We start from the raw sequence: 17,273 nt of genomic DNA on the forward strand, positions 1-17,273 counted from the left end.
CGGACGGCTCGATACCTTCTTGGAAATCCAGGCTGAACAGACTAGAGTCCTTACGCAACCCAGTGGTGACCGTCGGGACTCTTGATCCTTTCAGTACCTAAAGTAAGTCCTTTAGGGCGTGTCGGTCATAGGGGTTCCCTGCTCGTATCGAGCGGGTTTCGCTTGGCGACACTCCAAGGGGGGCTTGCTGTGCATAAAGTAAATCCTTCGGGCTTGTCGGACATAGGGGTTCCCTGCTCGTATCGAGCGGGTTCCGCTTGGCGGCACATCAGGAGGCCTTACGCACACTCACACACACACACACACCCCCACGCACCCCCTCGTAGAGAGTGTTCCATGGGCGTCCCGCCTGTAGCGGTACTAGCGGCCCTCTTAATCTGGGGGTAAGATTTAGTTAGGCATCATCGTCAGTATACAAATAAAGGATACATACTTGAGCTACGTTTGTTGTTTCTCTTCCTGCGCCACCCCCGAAACGTGACATGGTGGAGGCGCCTTGTTGAATCCCGGGGCTACTGATCTCCATATCTGTGGCCAAACCAAGCCGTACGCCCTAACAGGAATGAGAAAAGCGTACAACTTGAGATCAGCAAATCCTAGCAGCCCCTTTCAACCAAGGCACAGGAGTTCAAGCGTAGGAGACCCTTGGATGCAAGAAACAGATTACCTAACCCTTACGCTTGTAAATACAAGAAGGGAAGACATCGAGCAGCCACAAGAACCAGAAAACGATCTGGAAAATACAGTAATAGAGGCAGGAACACAGGTACAACCTGAAAAAAGAGATAAACCATTTGAAGGCATTAGGAGATCAAGGGAAATGGCGGACATTACCATTTCGGCTGTAGAGGCAGGGGAGAAAACACCCGCATTACCTCAGTTTATCAGCCCACCGACGTTCAACCCTGGTAGCGATTCAGCACCCCAATTTATCGGAACGTATGAACGAACAGCGGTGGCAAATAGTTGGAACGATGCCCTAAAAATCCTATACTTCCATTCGTACCTGCAGGGTGCTGCAAACATTTGGTATAGAGAGTATAAGGCAGCAAACCCCGAAAGCAATTGGCTACACATCTGTCAGGCATTTAGAACAGAATTTAGCGACGGTAACCACAGTCGCCATCTGCTGGCAAAGGTGAAGCAAAGGAAACAGAGGGACCTAGAACAAACAAAAAATTTCTTTTACGATCTACGGGTACTATACGAGGAATACAGGGAAAACCTGGACCTCGACGAATTCCTAGATATTTTTCAGAATGGGTTAAGAGACATACCAAAAGCCAAATACTACTGGCTGACGAATTTTCCCAATAACCCACCCAGAAATTTGGACGAGGTCAAAAAGCTTTGCGCTACTATTGATAACGCCCCTGAAGAATGCTCAGCACCACTTACCTTCAGACCACAGCGCCAGACAGAAGAAGAGGCCCATGGGCCAATAGCGCAAAGACAACCTCCATTTGACAATAACCGCTCGTACAGAACCCCGCCGCCGCCTAGGAGAGACTATGGGCCAACAGAGCAAAGACAGCCACCCTTTTACAATTCCCGCCAGGTTAGAACCCCTCCACCACCCAGGAGAGTCTATGGCACTCCCCAGGCTGGGAATCCTGGAAGACAGCACCAACCCACTAGAACGTACGATAACAGGCCTAGATGCTACAACTGCGGCAAAATAGGCCACTTTGCTGCTGTTTGCAGAAGTAGACAGCAACACCCAAACTCCAGGGGGTGGCAAAACTAAGCCCCGTCACCCTCTCCACTCGGGGCCCGACGTGCTACAAAATACTGTATATTAATACTGTTGTAAATGACTGTTACGTACCAGCGATCATCGACACGGGCGCAGAACTAAATGTGATAAGCCATCTCCTAGTTGACAAGAAACGTAGAACCGGAGGCCCACCCACGTTGCTTGTAACAGCAGCCGGCCAAAAAGTAAAAAGTCTAGGCGAAACAATGGCATCACTGGAGCTCAGAGGGAACTACATGAGAAAATTGGAAATTAGAGCAACAATATTAGAGAATACACCACAACCCCTCATTTTGGGCGTGGAATTCTTAAGGGAAATGCAGGCAGCAATTTGCTTAATATCTAACACACTCACCCTAAATCGGGACTTAGTATTAACGCTCGGGGGAAAGCGAAATCCTGCACCCAAAAAACCAGGCATAACACGAAACTGGACAGAGGTGGTCCAGGAAATGCCGGGGTCCATCTTCAGTCTTCCAAGCAGCACTGCATGGGCCTTTGCAGTCTCTTCGGCTCCCAGTAGAGATAGAGGAGTAGGAAAAGCCATCAGGGACCATTTGGCAGATCACAACACAGAAAAACTACCCGTAGGGAGCGTGGTCAGTTTGTTTAAGAAAAACAGACATACCCTACAGATGATAGTAAAAGAGGAAGGGAACGAATACATACCTACTCATACGCTACATCAGTGCTGTAGGAAATTGAAAGATTGGGCAGTACAAAATAAAATAAGTAAGGTGGCTATACCTAGATTGACATCCGCAAACAGCGAGTCAGATTGGGAAAAGCTTAAAGACCTTCTGTATGAGACATTCAGGGAAACAAGTGTGACGGTGCTGGTTTCAAAAAATAAAGAACCCCGACCAAGAAAAATCAAGACACAAGAAACCAGCTCCTGGAACACCCTGCCAAACTACATAAAAAACGATGACCACGTGATAATTAAGCTGAAGGCCAATGAAGATTACACCCTGAAGCCAGGAGAGGAAAAAACCATCAAAACGTCACCGGAAATACCCTTGTCTACAGAAATGTTGGTAATACAAAATGAGGGATGGCTAGTACGCAACAACCTACTGTGCAACCTAGAAAGAGCCAAAGACTCTATATCACTGACCCTCAAGAACCTAGGGCCAACTAGAAGGGTTATTTACAAAGATACAACGGTGGCACGGCTAGAAGAGCCCAGTGGCTTGAGCACAACAGCACTCTGTACAACTCAGAGGGTAGACGAAGAAGTGGTGACATTAGAAGACCACAAACTGGACCACATTAGGGATAAGCAGTTCAAAAGGGAACTAGAGGACCTACTGGTCGAATATGAGGATGTGTTTTGCAAGTCACCAAAATTTATGGGCAAAACACAACTTATAGAGCACAAAATAGAAGTGACAGAAGACAAACCAGTAAAATGCCGCCCTTATAGAGTCTCACAATCCGAGCGGGAAATCATTGACACACAAATAAAAGAAATGCTCGAATGCGGAGTAATAAGACCATGCCACTCGCCGTGGGCAAGCCCCGTTGTACTAGTAAAAAAGAAAGATGGCACCACGAGGTTCTGCGTGGATTACAAAAGAACTATAAACCCGGTCACCAAAAAGTCGTGTTACCCGATACCACAAATCGATGACATTCTCACATACATGGGGAATGCCAAGTACTTCACGACTTTGGACATGTTTTCGGGTTACTGGCAGATACCTATAGAGGAGTCATCCAAACAATACACGGCATTCACGGCACAGGGACATGGATCATACGAATTCAACGTGTTAAGCTTTGGTCTATGCAATGCACCAGCAACCTTCCAACAACTTGCAGATAGAATATTTAGGGACCTAAAATGGAAGGACATACTAATTTATTTAGATGATATTATTATTTATTCAGAGAACTTAGAGGAACACTTAGCAAAATTACAAAAAGTATTCCAGAAAATGAGAGAAGCCAATCTGACCTTAAAACCGAGTAAATGCGAATATTTACAGGAAAAGATAAGGATTTTGGGCTACACAGTAAGCAAGGAAGGAATAAGCCCAGAGGAAGAAAAACTTGCAGGAATTAAGCAATTCCCCACACCCAAGAAAACAAAGGACCTACAAAGCTTTTTAGGATTATGCAATTTTTATAGGAAATTTATAAAGGATTACGCGGTATTGGCACGGCCCTTACATGAGGCCACAAAAAAGAACAAATTCTGCTGGGGTGAAGATCAAGTGAAAGCATTTGAGCTGCTGAAAGAAAAACTCACGTCATCCCCAGTATTAAAACATTACAATCCAAATGTAGGATGTACAATGCACACGGACGCCTGTATAGATGGAATAGGGGCAATTCTGCTCCAAGAAGGCAGTGACGGTCAAGACCACCCGATAGCATATATAAGCCGGGCCTTGTCAAAAGCAGAGAAGAACTATTCGATCAGCGAGCTGGAGCTATTAGCAGCAGTCTGGGGAATGACCTACCTAAGGCATCTAATTTATGGACACCCTGTAAAAATCGTAACAGATCACCACGCATTATGCTGGATACACAATGTAAAAGATCACTCAAGAAGATTAGCACGTTGGGCTCTCAAGTTGGCAGAATTTGACTACACGGTATATAAAAAAGGCAGTAAGCACCAAGATGCGGACTGCCTATCACGGAACCCGGTGGCAGGATGGAGCGAAGTCGAATTAGATGAATTAGACGATATACCCACTTTCACGATATCAACGTTAGACATAGGAGAATTGCAGAATAAGGATAAGGCCATACTAGAATTAAAAACAGCAATAAGCAACCCCGAATCAACAAACGTTGACGCACTGACACGGCGAAAAATAAAGAATTTTAGGCTGAGGGAGGGCGTTCTGTATAGAGCAACACAAACTAAGGAAGGACTGGAACACGCACTCGTGATCCCCGGTCACTTAGGGAGGAAATTTTGTGGGAAGCTCACAACGCACCTACCAGCGGACACATGGGGGTAACAAAAACTCTGAGCAGACTTACTCCCAAATACTATTGGGATTCGATGACTAAGGACGTCAGAAATTACGTTAAAGGTTGTAGGGACTGCCAGGCGAGAAAAGGGCCAACAAATGATAAGCCATTGGGCTTACTCCAGCCAATAAAAGTGGGCAAAGTATTTGATAAAGTAGGGATAGACCTACTGGGACCATTCCGGAAAAGTAACCAAGGCAAGACAACGATAGTAGTAGTGACAGACTACGCGTCAAGATACGCCATCACAGCGGCCCTGCCTAACGGGAAGGCAGGACCTGTGGCAAAATTCTTATTGGAACGAGTAATACTAATTCACGGCGTTCCTAGAAGCATCCTCAGCGATAGAGGCAAGGTATTTCAATCCGAACTAGTGCAGGAATTACAACAGATTATGGGTCTGAAAAGCACTTTTACAACGGCATACCACCCTTCGTGCAACGGCCTAACTGAACGCTTAAACAAAACGTTGGCGGACATGCTGTCACTATACTGCAACACAGAGCAGACAGATTGGTGCACTTATCTGCCTTTCGTGACATTTGCATACAATACGGCCAAACAGGAAACGACACGATTCAGCCCATTTCAACTAATATTCGCAAGAAACCCCACACTCCCACTAGACGCCACCCTTTTAGAAACTGAGGACGAATCAAACACGAACGAATTAAGAGAAAAAGCTTTACTGTTAAGGGCAATTGCTGTAGACAATATCCACAAAAAACAGCAGAAGGACAAGGACATTTATGATAAATACCACAGAAATGGTGAATTTGAGGTAGGAGATAGGGTGAAAATATTCATTCCTATCAGGAAGGTGGGAAAAAGTGAGAAACTGCTACTACGATGGTTCGGACCCTACAGAATAATAAAGAAACTCAGTGAGGTTAACTACGAAGTAAAACAAGAAAAAGGGAAAAAAAACGGATATAGTACACATAGGGAGGATTTTACCATTCTATGACGAATGGACGTCGGGAGACATATCCGAGGGGGATTCGGACGTGGAATGCAAGGAAGAGGAACAATGACTAGCACAAGTCGGTCGGCCTACATGGAACGGAGACAGTAATAAAAACAATTCTTGTAGGCCCGGCACGTCGGATACACAGCATGTGGAAGTATCAGCTGGGGCAACATGGAAAACACTACCAGAAACAATACTTTATGAGGGCACTATTCCATTGACTTACGTCATCCCATGGTTAGAACCTAAACTGAGCACAGAACCAGGGGTCAGACAGGCAGATAATTGCGAGAGCAATGGCCAACACATATACTGCAGAGCGAAAAAACACTTAGAGGAATTAGAAAGGGCAATAGATGTGGAGATGGACAAATACAAAGCAGCCTGGTACCCGGAGTGGTCAGAGTCTGGAAAGACAAAACGTCAGAAACGAACGTTCTCACTAGGATTCATTGCGGACGGGCTTAATTACTGCTGCGGGGTAGCAACCCAGGAAAAACTTGACTCAATGTCCATGGAAGAGGGCAAACTGGAAGCACATATAAATGCCCTACATGGTACTATGAGTAATACACTGAAATTGATCAGTACACATTCTGAAGAACAGAAACGCTGCCAGGAAGAAACCAACATGGCAATCAAGAAAACAGAAAGTAGGGTGCACATATTAGAGGAATTCCTAAACGAGGTTCGAAAAAGGGAAATAGCAGGAAGGGAATTAGCGACAGGGTCTCTGGAGGCAAACATGCAAGCAAATCTGGGGATGGCAAGGAAAATGATCTTACTAATTAGAAGAATGCGGAGCCAATCCGCAATACAAGAATGTAGGCATAAACATATACCACTGTCACTAATTCAACCTGAGACGTTAAGGAGCGATCTAAATAAAATAAAGAACGAGATAGGAAAAGACAACATCGATTTAGCCATACCTGTATCCAACTTAGCATCATACTTCCGTATACCAATAAGCGAGTGCACCTTCTCCGGAGAACAGCTGGTGGTACACGTCAAGGTACCAACAGTAACTAAAAATCACCAGTGGCAGCTATTCCAACTCCAGACAAACCCATTCGCATGGCAGGGCCAGACATGCACATTAAAGCACTCACCACTGATGATGGCCGTAGCAAATAACCAGGGGACCACGGTCCTAAAAGAAATCACAGGCATTGCACTACACGAATGCAAACCATTTCAAGATAGGCTGTGCTACTTACCAAGGTTCTCGGGCGACCAAACGCAAGGCCCTTCGTGCGCTCGAAAACTGTTTCATGGATCCACAGTGGAAGATATAGCGGAACATTGCCCTATGCATTGCCACCAGTCGAACCTAATGATCATATCTGAAACAGGGTCCGAAGAATTCCTCATCACACACCCAAAAGCTAACACGACAATCAGCTGCCCTAAAAGCACCACTAAACTCGGGGAGGAAATGTTAAAACTACCAGGAGCATTAAAAATCAACTTACCATGCAAATGCCAGCTATTAGTAAACAAGGACGTTGTCATCCAAAAACGATTTCCTTGCAAAGACGAAGAAAATCCAGCTTCCATACGGCACATACTACCAGCCGCATGGACTAACCTAAAAACATTCGTGTTAAAACCATCAGATAGCCAGGCATTTTTACCTACCTTTCATAACCTATCAGAATGCCTAAACAGTAACTGGACCACAAACCTGCCACATTTCAACCTAACCTCAGAAAAAGAAGTAAGGTTAAACATGGACCTCGAATGGGAAAAACAGGAACACCTCGCCCACGTGGAAATACACCAGGGCAACCACTCCTTCATGTTCACGTGGAACATAGTCTTGTCAATAGCGGTAATTTACTTACTGTTACGAAGACCAACATTACTCGCATTGGCACAGGCAGCCCACACAGAAAACGGGGCACCCCAAGCACCCGGGGGGGGCACGCAGGAATACTGGCTGGGCGTGACAACGTGGCTAATCGGAGGGATAATAATCGGCGTCATATTGTACGGCCTGCTGAAACACTACCTTACCTCCCGTAAAAAACACAAATCACCCGGTCAGAGCACCGAAACTGAAGAACCTTCGTGTTGAAAATCGACGAATCATCAGAACTAGGCAAGACATTGACCGAAGGTGTGGCCCATCAATTAGAACGACAGTTGACAGGAAACGCGCGCACAGTGAACGAGCAATAAGTCAAGTCACTCAAACTTAGCATAGAACAAACAAACGACTAGATAGGATACAGATATATTTAGTACCGATATTTTTTTTTTTTTTTTTAAAGCCGTTTATTTCCAACAGGCCGAGGCCCACTTACAGGAAATTGAAAAATAGTATACGAACACAAACTTAAATAATTAATAACTAAATACTAATAACTAAAAAAAAAAGACGAACAAGAATGAAGTTACACAATACAATCAGAAAAAGGTAGAGGGAGGTAGGTACAAAGGATATGTGCTTGTGGACAACAGGATTTAGGGGGGAAAGCCGGAGAACGAGCGAAACCTGTGCAACAAGGACGAGAGACTGTCGCAAAAGATATCTGATTCAGCCGCTACACGGTTATAGGTGTGACAGGCTTTGTGTATAGGGTCCTGGAATAGGATGTTGGACCTCGCAAATGCCAATGAAAAAGTTGGTTGATGCCTAACCGCCGTACGAGGAATATTAAACGAAACCCGCTCTAACAAGTACGGGCAGTCTATTTTAGAGTTGGTAAGTTTATAAAGAAACGAGAGTGACTGCAACTCCCGACGTACAGCCAGAGGAAGTTCTGAAAACCTAAGAAGAATACGGTTATGCTCCAACCCCCTTTCTGGGTATACATTATCCTCTCTAAACATCAAGTATTTCAGGAATCTTCTTTGCACGGACTCAAGAGTTTGAATGTGGGAGTTGTATATAGGGGACCACACTATTGAACCGTAATCCAATTTTGATCTTACATAGGAGTTATACAGCACTTTGATAGTATCCTGGTTAGCAAAATGTTTGCAGTTTCTCAAAACAAAGCCCAGAGTTTTAGAGGCGCTGGCAGACACCTGTTCGATGTGAGGAATAAAAGAGAATTTGGCATCGAAAACCACTCCCAGGTCTTTTATAGTGGATAGTCTGTCAAGGGTGGATTCGCACAATGTATAATTAAATTGTACGAGGGTTTTATTTCGTGAGTATGAGACTACGTTACATTTCGAGATGTTGAGGTTTAGCCGGCTAGCCAGGCACCACTGACTGAGAACGGATATGCTGTCCTGCAAGAGGGTGCAATCCGCCGAAGTATCAATGCGATTAAATATTTTTATGTCGTCAGCATAAGCCAGTGTACTGCAATTGAGTGTTGAAATCAGATCGTTTATATAAAGGTTAAAAAGTAAAGGGCCCAGATTAGAACCCTGAGGTACGCCAGAAGTAGGAATAAACATGTCCGATCTAAAGCCCTCATACTCAACGAACTGCCTACGCCCCAAGAGGTAAGATTTCAACAACGAAACCAAGTTGTCGGAGAAACCAAAATGCTCAGAAACTTTCTGGAGTAAAAGGGAGTGGTCAATCTGGTCAAATGCCTTGGTAAAGTCCGTGTAAACAACATCAACTTGGCCTCCATTGTTAATGGCGCCGCAGACGTAAGAGGAGAACGAGCACAAATTAGTCAAACATGACCTCCCAGAATAGAAACCATGCTGATGACTCGAGAGCCCGTTGCAAACCCTGCAAAAGAGACGCTTATAGAGAATGATCTCAAACACTTTAGAAAAGCTACACAAGATTGAAATAGCTCGGTAGTTCTCGACTTGATGTGGGTCATCTTTTTTAAAGACAGGACAAACCCTGGCAACCTTCCAGACCTCAGGAAATTGACCGTTGCTCACAGAAAGATTGAACAGGTGGCAAAGTGGAACGCTCAAGGCAAAAGCACAGTCTCTCACCAAAAAGCCCGGAATTCCATCGGGGCCAGCTGTAGCTTTGTTTTTCAATATCTTGCAGGCTGAAACGACCTCATCGGGGGTAAGTACGGGAATATTTATTATCTCACATTGGTTTGATTGATGAGGGGGGGGTCCACGATCATCGGGTGTTTTGTAAACGCTATTAAAGTAATCTGCAAACGCAGATACGATATTCTGGGGCCCGTTGACTGGTTGATTTGCGTAATTCATAGTGGCCGGAATTCGGGATTGGGCTTTTTTGCTTTGGATGAATGACCAAAAATTGGAAGGATTACTTTTTATATTTGACTCAGCATTTTCAATAAATTTAATGTATGCATGATGGGATTGTGTCTTAATGAGTCTGCGCAGAGTTTTGAAATTCTCGAGGCTGCGGACGGAATTATGAGTTTGCAAACGTCGCCAAAGTCTTTCTTTTTTGAAAATGTTGTTGATCAATTCTTTGGTAAACCAGCAAGGAAAGCGCCTCTGCCTGGGGGATTTAAGAGGCGCACATCTAGCAAAGCTGTTATTAAGAATCTCATAAAAGGACTGACAGGCATGAGGAAGATCAGATGAGTCAACAACAGAAGACCAGTTGGTATGCAGCAACAGATCATAAAGCTCGGGATAATTCGCTTTGCGAAAATTAAAGTGAGTTGAGCTAACATTGTTTACAGAGAAGCCAGCGGTGGAGGATAAGGCTGCCCGAAACTCAAAAACCAAAGTAGGGTGATATGGATCTTCCTCTAGCAGAGGGGATTCACAGCGAGCGAGATTAATTTTGAAATTGGCAAAAACTAGATCAAGCAACCGGTTGTCAGAATTAAGTACGGTGTTGTACTGTGACAGACGAAGAAACTCGCAAAGCTGAAGAAGATTCCCGTGTCTGGGACTATGAGGTGCAGGTTGCATAAACGAAGGAATGTTGAAATCTCCGAGGAAAATAATGTTTTTTTGAAGGAGCGTGTCGAGAGCAGAAAGCTGATCAAAAAATGTTTCTACCTCGATGCTAGTAGTATTTGGAGGTATGTATACAGTAAATACAAAAAATACAAAATACGCACAAGTAAACTTACAACCTAAAAAATCAATACTTGGCACATTTATTCTGATTTGTGAAAGATCCATAAGCTCGGAGTTGAGCCTTCCATGAACGCCAAGCATAACCCCACCACCCCTGGAAGCATCCATCAAGTTGATTCTTCTATCCGAGCGATAAACCAAATAGAAGTCAGGAAAAAGTTCCGAGTCCAGAATGTCAGGTTGGAGCCACGACTCAGTGATTACGATGATATCATAGTCTGAGGAGGCAACACTGCTGAAGAAACGATGGGTCTTAGTCCGAAGACCACGAACATTCTGGTACAGGCAAGTTAATTCATGGTTGATGTTGATTGTTGGCTCGTTAAGTTTTTTGATGTAATCGTGGGAATGCCTCTGACAAATTTCAAAACCAGATCTTCTTCTCCATTTGACCGACGATTCCGCAGTTCTTCCTTTGTGTCCTGAAGCTGTTTTAGTTGTGCTGGAGAAAGATCCGCTTCAATGTATATCCGATGCCGGTCGGCAAAGTGTCTCCTGTTCTTCGCTACATCAGTAGTTTTCGCAAGAGTAACCTTTACGGGCTTACAACCGTTACGGTTTGGTTTCCCAAACGAGACGACATTACTGGCCACGATTTGTTGACCAGAGTTGCTGGATAGTATCGTCGAGATCTGCGTGGTCTCAGGAATGCCCTCCTCGAGATTAAAGTTAAAAATCATTACGTTGTACATACGGGTTTGTCTTTGAACGACTTCCTGGACAATCTCTTCTTCGCGGTTCTGCCGAGCAGCGCCAGAAAGAGTTGTGATCTCATCGCCACCGCCGCTCGCCGAAAGTTGCAGTTTCAGTTTTATTTCGCCAATCTCAGACCTCAGTTCTGCATTAATTCTAACTTGATCTTCATATTTAGATAGGAGATTGGTGTGTTGAGACTCGATGTGCAGTAACTTTTCCATGATATCATCTAACGAGATAGATTTGGGAGTTCCAGTGTCTTCACCGGGAACACTCGTGGGTGAGGGAGCGCCCGGCCCAATAGAGCGCCGGTGAGTTGTGTTAGAGGGTTGGTTACTAGGTTTTACAGCATTCAAGCAGGGGTTGCAAGTCCAAGTGGTCTCCTTTGCTCTGCTCCATAAGGAGGCCTGCTTGTTAAATTCGGGGTTGGTTAGACCGGAGCAACCCTTATGGAACCAGGACAGACAAGAGCGACACGAAATAGATGGTTGGTTGTCTTTAATTAATTTTTCACAGTGAGAGCACCTTGGTAGTTTGTTTTCAGGAGCCATTCGCGCTGTTTGTCCGTACCCCAAATGCTGGCTCGAGAGGAATGTATTAAAAAAATGTAAACACTTTCAGATAAAAACTGGCCCAGCAGTCAGTTTGACTAAATTAAGAACGGAAATGTAATTACTTCACGTTCCACCTCAATGAGAGTTTTCAGATAATATGTTAGCACGTTTTAGAAAATTTAAGTATTAATAATACAAATGTATAACTGGTCGCCGAAGGCGAGGGGTAAATGAAATCAGACATATCTGTCCACAAAAAGACCCCTCGCGAAGCAGCACATGGGTGTCTGGGTAGCTGGGGGGCCAGTCACCAAACGGCACCTTAAATATATACACTTCCGGTACGATTCCCTTAAAGAAAAAAAAAAAAGAGCCAGAAAAAATGAAATAGCAAGTCCCGATCTAAGAATAACATACTCGTGGAAAGTCAGAACGGACTTGGTGTAGGAGACGTAGCAGCCGGGCCCTTAACCGCCGTCTGGTGCAAGGGAACCCTTGGTAACGAGAAACTAAAGGGAAAAAGAAAGGGAAAATGACACAGAGAAAAATAGAGGAAAGAGGAAAAAGTGAACTTACTTGATTCCATTATTCTGCTCTTACACTTCGACGACCAGTTAAACAATAAAATAAGTTGTAAGGGTAACATTTTGCATAAGTAGGGTGCAAACTAAGTATATTTCATAAAGCTTACATAGTCTAAACAATTAAGTATAAACAATAAAACATAAACTTACAAAATACATATTTAAATAGGTTGACCAACCGTCACGCCCTCTACAGCCAGGATACCACAACCTAGGAACTCACGGAGCAAGCGACCATCCCGCGCACTTCAAAGTGGACGAGGAAAGTCAATAGAGGGCGCCACCACCCGCGAACTGAGTAACGGGTGCTCTGGCGCACAGATAGGCAAGACGAAGCCGCGTAAGGCCGCCCTCCAGGAAGGAGCAACAGTTTCCAGGAGAACCACAAGAGAGATAACAAGGGGAGCGTAATAAGACATAAGTTACGATTGGTCACACGTTGTAAATAAAGCCATGGGGCATGTAGGTTATTTAGTTACGTTAGGGTTAAGTGTCCGGGGCGAACACTCTTCAGAGGGGGGAGATGTCACGAATAACATAAGTTGCACCATGTTCCGTTACCTAGGCTGGCCCCGGTCTCCCCCAGTACACTGCCGAATCAGCGAGACCGGCAAATTGGGGTCATGAGATGAGTATTTAATCGGCGTCTCAAGCCATCGAAGATTACTGGTCTCTGGGTCGGTCTATCGAGCATCAGTCCGAACTTCCTAGTGCCCGGACGGCTCGATACCTTCTTGGAAATCCAGGCTGAACAGACTAGAGTCCTTACGCAACCCAGTGGTGACCGTCGGGACTCTTGATCCTTTCAGTACCTAAAGTAAGTCCTTTAGGGCGTGTCGGTCATAGGGGTTCCCTGCTCGTATCGAGCGGGTTTCGCTTGGCGACACTCCAAGGGGGGCTTGCTGTGCATAAAGTAAATCCTTCGGGCTTGTCGGACATAGGGGTTCCCTGCTCGTATCGAGCGGGTTCCGCTTGGCGGCACATCAGGAGGCCTTACGCACACTCACACACACACACACACCCCCACGCACCCCCTCGTAGAGAGTGTTCCATGGGCGTCCCGCCTGTAGCGGTACTAGCGGCCCTCTTAATCTGGGGGTAAGATTTAGTTAGGCATCATCGTCAGTATACAAATAAAGGATACATACTTGAGCTACGTTTGTTGTTTCTCTTCCTGCGCCACCCCCGAAACGTGACAATATTTTGGACACGCTTGTCAACTGGAGCTTCATAGAAATCATTCACTTCCTTTATTCTTAATGTCACGTCAATATTTGGATTATTAGTGCAACAGCTATACGTCTCACTTACGACATCTTGTCCTATTTCGTCTTCTAAGGCGCTGTCGTTATTATTTTGGTTTTCTTCTCCCAATAACAAGAAAAAATTATATTATAAGCGTTTGTAGCTTTACAACACACATCGCAATTCATATTTTCACGTTTAATTTATGAGCCCTTCTGGGTTCATCAATTAAACTGACTCACGACGTTAAACGTCGCGCCGGGATCTCAGTTTTAAGGATGGAATCAAACACTATCGAGTTTTCTATTAAACACTTAAGTCTATTGACCAAACATTTATAAGTGGATCCGTATAATACAGCCATAATCCAACACACTAAAAGTTAATAATTCAACTTATTAGGTATTTCTCTTACTAATTGTACTTACATGAATACATAAGCTAAGGACTTGTCGCACTACTGTCGATTGGTTCACACTCATCCAATACTGCTGAAATCGGCGTATTTTATACCCGATTGATCGGCTGACGTAGTTTGTTATTGTTCGTCGCCTGTTTTTCATATTTCTGTAAAGCAGGTGGTGGTGACTCATCGACGATACGATGCACTAGGTGCATCCTGGTGCGACCTTGCATGCCTCGTGCGCTTAATATTTCGCTAAATTTTTAACAAAAATAAAAATATATCGTTTAGCCTAATACAAATTTTAAAGTTACATGTGTACATACGAAGACATTATAATAAATGGTTAGTAGGTTTACATATGAAGACCACAGGGGAAAAAGGCGCTTTGTCAAAAAAATCGATTTCGAGAAAAACCAGTTTAAAGGTTTTAATTCCTTACAGTCTTGTTTAAATTTTAACTAGATTTTTGAACTAGGGTAGAAATGACGACTCAGCATTTGTAGTAGCACCTATTAGGTAGATTTTAATGTAGCATGTAGCGTGGTTTACAAAAACAACATTCTTTCACTTGACGTCATAAAAAAAATGGAAAAACGCGCCATGTCCATGCGCGACATTCTAAGAAGGCGCCATGTCATTAAGTGAACACTCAAGTAATGGTGTTTTCAGCAAAATACTTGCATGCTTCATCTATTAAAAAACAGGATTTTTTATTATTTTTTTTTGTTTTTAAATAGAAAACTTACCCTGCATGATACTATAAACTAATTTCGAGTCAGAGAGGCTTCAGGTATTTTAATTTATTGAATGTGGAATATTGGAAAAATAATTCTGCGCCTCGGGCCCACAAAATTTTTTCAAATCTTGCAGATTTTTCCACTTAATGTGACTTATTGGTAAATGCTCTAAAATTCTTAAATAAATTATGATTATACCATTGTAATATTATCAGTAGAAAACTTACGTACCATTGTATAAATAATCGGGCAGTTCAAATTCTCCGTTTCTGCACTTTTGAGTAGGTTTAAATTTTGGGTTTGTTACAGGGCTGGATTCTCACATCCCATTATATGTCGTCCTGTAGTAAATTAGGCGAGGATGCTCTAACTATTTTTAGTTCTCGAATCGGTCGAGTTGGAAAGGGACATTTTCTTCTGTACCTCTCTCTTACCGGCGCAGAAAATAAACCAAAAATATATACTAACTGGAGCAACAACTTTTCTTCTACAAATCAGAAGAAACATTATGATATATTAGGTCCTTGTTATATGTAAACAAGGTAATTGATGCATTTTTTGAAACACACATTGTAATTTTTTCAAATTTAGGTGGTTCATATTTTAGTCCACCGCGACGGTTGAACAAAAAAAACAAAAATATTGTATTTGCTCTTTAATGAAAAAATAGGTCTTGCTTATTTGTTATTCTTATTAATTACCATTAACATTATGAAAAATTTGAAAACACTGTTTTTCTTTACCTAAACAAAGTGGAACTTGACAGGTTGAGCATTGCCAGTCAGTACGGACAGGCTTGGCTTTCGAACTGCATAATCCACACCGTCTTCTGGAACTTCTGACTGGTTGATGAGCAACTGAACATAGTCGTATCTCATCCGGAACAAAGGGTTTGGACTTCTTAATTTGGATAGCAGGACCAATATTTTTTCTTCTTGAATGAAGTGACACCAAAGTATGTGCAACTAATCCATCTATAATATTCCGTCTAAAGTCTTTCGCCGAAGCTTTATTATCAAGTGGTAACATTTTATAAAGACAGTAGGCATTTACAACAGAGGCGTCCAAGAAATAGAAAAATATTCGGTGCCACCACTTATTACTCTGACGATTAATTTTATAATTTGAAAGTAGCTGATCGAATTTATCAACACCGTTCATATTGCTATTATACTCTCGCAATGCCATTGGACATTGTATTGTAATAACACTGCCATCTTTATTACGCCGGTTTACTTCAGTGCAGTCTTCTGGGTTGTGATAAGTTGACAATAAATGTACAGCTCTTTTGTCCTTTCATTTTAGAGCCAAAATGTTTTTGTTGCTTGTGTACCAGTCAAAATCGCCTCTTCGAAGCTCTTTATCACTTTTGAAAGAAGGAACATGTTTTCTATTTGGGTTTATTGTACCTACAGAATATATGTTTCTTTGTTTCAAACTGTGCATAAGCTCTACGGTTGTGAAATAATTGTCAAAAAAAAGTTTGTGGTTTTTTCCCTCGAAACCCTTTGTAATGCCGGGTCCACATTAAACGGACAAAACAAAAACAGAAAACAAAACAAAAACAAAACTTTTTTAAAACTTTTATGCAACAAAATATTTTCGAAACAAAGTCCACATCGCAGACCGTTTATTAAAAACAAAACAGCAACAAACATTCCATGTTTCAGCTTTGTCTTTGCAGTCCACACTGTAGCATGTTTCGTTACCGTTTTCGTGCTGAAGAAGACGACGATTTCGTATTAATGGCTGGTTATTATTATATTTTGTTAAATTTGAAGAAGAAAAGAAGACGTTTTTGGGTGAGACCCACTTTGCGCAGACGAACGAGTCACGGAGTCGAAAATTTGATTAGTGATATCCGTAAAGACGACATTGGTTTATCAGGCGAGATACGTTCTAGTTTTACCAATTATTTAAGAATGTCTAGCGAAGATTTTGAAAGTTTGTTACAATTAGTTGGACCAGCGATACAAAAGAAAAATACGAATTTTAGAAATTCTATTTCTATAACAGAACGTTTAGCTGTTACCTTAAGATTTCTGGCAACCGGTGATTCATACCATAGTCTGATGTACCAGACAAGAATATCTAAGCAATCAATTTCACAAATTGTGCCAGAAACATGTGAAGCTTTGGTAGAAGTTCTGAATGGTTTTGTTAAGGTAAGTAAATTAGCTTGTGTTTATTTTATTGAAAATAAAATCGCATAATTTAATAGCATTTATTTTGATTCCGTGTGACAGTAAAAAGACATATAAAAAATAGGACCTTAAAAAATAATAAAAACATTTTCGATGAGGTTGATTATACTTCATCCCAAGCAC

At 42.8% G+C, this 17,273-nt stretch overlaps 1 protein-coding gene across 1 annotated transcript; it reads left to right on the top strand.

Annotated features, from left to right (window-relative positions):
* The first annotated feature begins 1,948 nt into the window (after positions 1 to 1,948).
* On the top strand, positions 1,949 to 15,673 carry LOC145733361 (uncharacterized). Its single transcript, XM_081986125.1, has 2 exons — positions 1,949 to 10,666; positions 10,764 to 15,673. The coding sequence occupies exon 1, from the start codon at positions 1,963 to 1,965 to the stop codon at positions 4,732 to 4,734; it is 2,772 nt and encodes a 923-aa protein (XP_081842251.1). The 5' UTR covers positions 1,949 to 1,962; the 3' UTR covers positions 4,735 to 10,666; positions 10,764 to 15,673.
* The last annotated feature ends 1,600 nt before the right edge of the window (positions 15,674 to 17,273 follow it).

The sequence above is a fragment of the Ips typographus genome, linkage group LG9, assembly GCF_016097725.1.
Source record: "Ips typographus isolate SLU linkage group LG9, UJ_Ityp_2.0, whole genome shotgun sequence".
In the NCBI taxonomy this organism is placed as follows: domain Eukaryota; kingdom Metazoa; phylum Arthropoda; class Insecta; order Coleoptera; family Curculionidae; genus Ips; species Ips typographus.